Source organism: Chiloscyllium plagiosum, unplaced genomic scaffold, assembly GCF_004010195.1.
Source record: "Chiloscyllium plagiosum isolate BGI_BamShark_2017 unplaced genomic scaffold, ASM401019v2 scaf_12876, whole genome shotgun sequence".
In the NCBI taxonomy this organism is placed as follows: Eukaryota; Metazoa; Chordata; class Chondrichthyes; order Orectolobiformes; family Hemiscylliidae; genus Chiloscyllium; species Chiloscyllium plagiosum.
The window spans coordinates 1,647-5,726 of NW_025206889.1; the positions used below are offsets into that span (position 1 = coordinate 1,647).

A 4,080-nucleotide genomic window follows, 5' to 3' on the forward strand; every position below is an offset into this window, starting at 1 on the left:
CCACACACACTGACACCCACACACACCCACTCACACACACACACCCACACACACTGACACCCACACACACCCACTCACACACACATATCCACACACACACCCACTCACTCACACACACACACATTCCTATACCCACACACACCCCCCACACACACCCAGCCACAGCAGGAGCTGTGGTGACATGATCACTTTGGAGAATGTTACTTTGATTTGGTTTCTGTGAGTTTCTGTTCCTGATCTTGCAGTTGCTGCTGGCCGCCCGGACGTGCCCAGCTGGTGGCTGGTTCACCCATTCAAACCCTTTTGTGATTGGAGCGGCAGGGTGCGGGGGTTAGGCTGAACCTGGTGTTAGTTAGGATAGAGTGACAGCCCCGGTGTTGGGAGGTTTGTTTCGGAGACTGTCACTGCACACCCCGAGTATCGCTGCCTCGTGGTTGAAGGGGTCAGTAATGGTGCCTGGTGACCGGCCTCCATCTGCACAAACTGCTGCTCTCTGCCACCGACCACGACAAGTCTCATCCACTTCAAACTCTTTCTCTTTCAGTTCCCAGGATGACTTTCTGCGAATCACTGCCACGTTTCAACCCTCATCAGGCATCTCATTGGCTGATTCTCTTTGGGATCTTCACCTTCATCCAGCATCACCCAGCAGGTGACAGGTGCTCACAAATTTAAGTGGAAAGTGAATGTTGTTGTGGTTTGTAGTTGCACCCTTGAAGGGGTTTTGGTGGGACGTTGGGACGTTGGGGCGTTGGGGCGTTGGGGCGTTGGGACGTTGGAACGTTGGGACGTTGGGACGTTGACTTGTTGCATATTGAATCTCTGGATGTTGGTACAATAGGGAGAGGTGGGCCTGTCACATTCTACAGGGAGATATTTGCACTGTTATGCAGTCTGTCACCACGTCGGGGCATCCCAGGGCGAAGCTAAAAGGAATCAGCTTTACTACAGTCATTTACAAAGTTGGAAAGCATGCAAATAATCTGTGCAAAGCAAGATCCCACAATGAGGATGGTGATAAATGACTAAATAACAAACTACCTAATCAAAAATCTATCTATCTCTGGCTTAAATATGATGTGGAGGAGGCAGTGTTGGACTGGGGTGGACAAAGTTAGAAATCACACAACACCAGGTTATAGTCCAACAGGTTTATTTGGAAGCACTCGCTTTCAGAGCGACGCTCCTTCATCAGGTCATAGTGGAGCAGGATTATAAGACACAGAATTTATAGGAAATGATGTCAGTGTCGTGCAACTGAAATAAAATCATGAAAGACTTGCCCCGACCCTCCTAAACTCCATCAAGTACAGACCCAGACCCAAAGTCCTCAACCACTCCTCATATCACAAGCCCCTCATCCCTGGGATCATTCCTGTATACCTCCTCTGGACCCGCTCTGAGACCAGAGGATCCTTCCTTAGATACAGGGCCCAAAACTGCTCACAATATTCCAAATGCAGTCTGACCAAAGCCTGATCCAGCCTCAGCAGCACATCCCTGCTCTTGTATTCTAACCCTCTCTAAGTAAATGCGAACACTGCATTTCCCTTCTGAACTGCTACTGAACCTACAGGTTAACCTAAAGAGAATCCTGAACCAGGACTCCCAAGTCCCTTTGAGCTTCAGATTTCTGAAGCCTTTCTCCATTAAGAAAATAGTCTAATCCTTTATTCTACCCACCAAAACGCAGAATGTCACACTTTTCCACATTGTATTCCATCTGCCACTTTTCTGCCCACTCTCCCAGCCTGTCCAAATCTACCTGCCTCCCCACCTCCTCAACACTACCTCAAACTTAGTAACAATGTCCTCAGTTCCTTCATCCAGGCCATTTGTGTATAATGTGAATAATTGTGGTCCCAACACAGACCCCTGCGGAACTCCACTAGTCATTGCTGCCATCTTGGAAAAGACCCCTTTATGGAGAAAGTGAGGACTGCAGATGCTGGAGATCAGAGCTGAAAATGTGTTGCCGGAAAAGCGCAGCAGGTCAGGCAGCATCCAAGGAGCAGGAGAATCGACGATGCCCTCCACGGCATCTCTTCCACTTCCTGCTCCTCCGCCCTTGAGCCCCGCCCCTCCAACTGCCACCAGGACAGAACCCCACTGGTCCTCACCTACCACCCCACCAATCTCCATGTACAGCGCATCATCCACCGTCATTTCCGCCACCTCCAAACAGACCCCAGCACCAAGGATATATTCCCCTCCCCTCCCCTATCAGCCTTCCGTAGAGACCACTCCCTCCGCGACACCCTTGTCAGATCCACACCCCCCACCGACCCAACCACCACTCCCGGCACCTTCCCTTGCAACCGCAGGAGGTGCAACACTTGCGCCCACACCTCCCCCCTCACTTCTCTCCAAGGCCCCAAGGGAAACTTCCATATCCGCCACAGATTCACCTGCACCTCCACCCACATCATCTACTGCATCCGCTGCAGCCGGTCTGGCCTCCTCTATATTGGGGAGACAGGCCGCCTACTTGCGGACCGATTCAGAGAGCACCTCTGGGCCACCCGGACGAACCAACCCAACCAACCTGTGGCACAGCATTTCAACTCCCCCTCCCACTCCACCGAGGATATGCAGGTCATTGGACTCATCCACCGCCAAACCACAACAACCCGACGGTCGGAGGAGGAGCGTCTTATCTTCCGACTGGGAACACTCCAACCGCAGGGGATGAACTTGGACTTCACCAGTTTCTTCATCCCCCCTCCCCCCACCTTGTCTCAGCCGAATCCCTCCAGCCCGGCACCGCCCTCCTGACCTGCAGTCTTCTTCTTGACCTCCCCGCCTCCACCCTACTCCGACCTATCACCCTCACCTTGACCTCTTTCCACCTAGCACATTTCCAACGCCCCTCCTCCAAGTCCCTCCTCCCTACCTTTTATCTTCTCCTGCTGAACACTCTCTGCTCATTCCTGAAGAAGGGCATGTGCCCGAAACGTCGAATCTTCTGTTCCCTAGATGCTGCCTGACCTGCTGTGCTGTTCCAGCAATAAAGTTAGTTGTTAGGATCAATTCCAATAGATCAGACAAATTGTCACTGAGAAAGCATGGACTAGTCAGTAACAGTTAGCATCGCTTTGTTATGGGAAGGTCATGCTTTACAAACTTGATTGTGTTCTTTGAGGAAGTGAGGAGGAGGAGGACCGACAAGGGTACTGCAATGGATTTTGGTTTAGGCATTTGACAAGGTCTCACATGACAGACTGGTCAAAAAAGTAAAAACGCATGGTATATAGGGTAAAGTGTCAAATTTAGTCTCGTCTTGGCTTAGTAACAGCATCTGCAGTCCTCACTTTCTCTTAGTAACAGAGAAGAATGGTTGATGGAGGGCCTTCTGAATGGAATGTTATTGCAAATGGTGGTCCACAGGGCTCAATGTTGGGACCCCTGCCGTTTGTTTGATGCATGAATGATTTGGATTTGAACATGGGGTGGGGACACAACTGGCAAATTTGTAGACAACGCAAAAATTGGCCATGTCGTGGATAGTGTTGAGGATAGCTGCAAACTCCAAAATGATAATATGTAGTTTGGTGGTGTGCACAGCAAATTGGCAGGAGTTCAATTCTGATAATGTGAGGTGAGGTCAAACAGTAAAAGGGAACATACTATAAACAGGAATATACCAAGAGGGGCAGAGATCCTGGTGTGTAAGTGCCCAGGTCCCTTAAGTTAGCAGTACAGATAGATAAAGTTGTAAAGAAGACATATTGAATGTTCCCCTTCATTAGCAGAATACAGAAGTAGGGAAAAATGATAAAACTGTACAAGACACTGGTGAGGCCACAACTAGTGTATTGTGCACCGTTCTGTCGCCACATTACAGAAGGGACACAATTACTGTGGAAAGCATGCAGAGAAGATTTAGATTAGATTACTTACAGATTAGATTAGATTAGATTACTTACAGTGTGGAAACAGGCCCTTCAGCCCAACAAGTCCACACCGCCCCGCCGAAGCGCAACCCACCCATACATTTACCCCTTACCTAACACTACGGGCAATTTAGCATGGCCAATTCACCTGACCTGCACATCTTTGGACTGTGGGAGGAAACCGGAG

General features: G+C 49.8%; 1 protein-coding gene across 1 annotated transcript in view; it reads left to right on the forward strand.

The window, feature by feature from the left end:
* Positions 1–245: 245 nt before the first annotated feature.
* LOC122546555 (adhesion G-protein coupled receptor G4-like) overlaps positions 246–4,080 on the forward strand; it is a gene marked incomplete at both ends in the record, with an annotated part of 7,797 nt that continues 3,962 nt past the window's right edge. Inside the window, 2 exons of the mRNA XM_043685243.1 lie at positions 246–330; positions 545–652. Coding sequence (XP_043541178.1) covers positions 246–330; positions 545–652 — 193 coding nt within the window. The remainder of the gene's footprint in view (positions 331–544; positions 653–4,080) is intronic.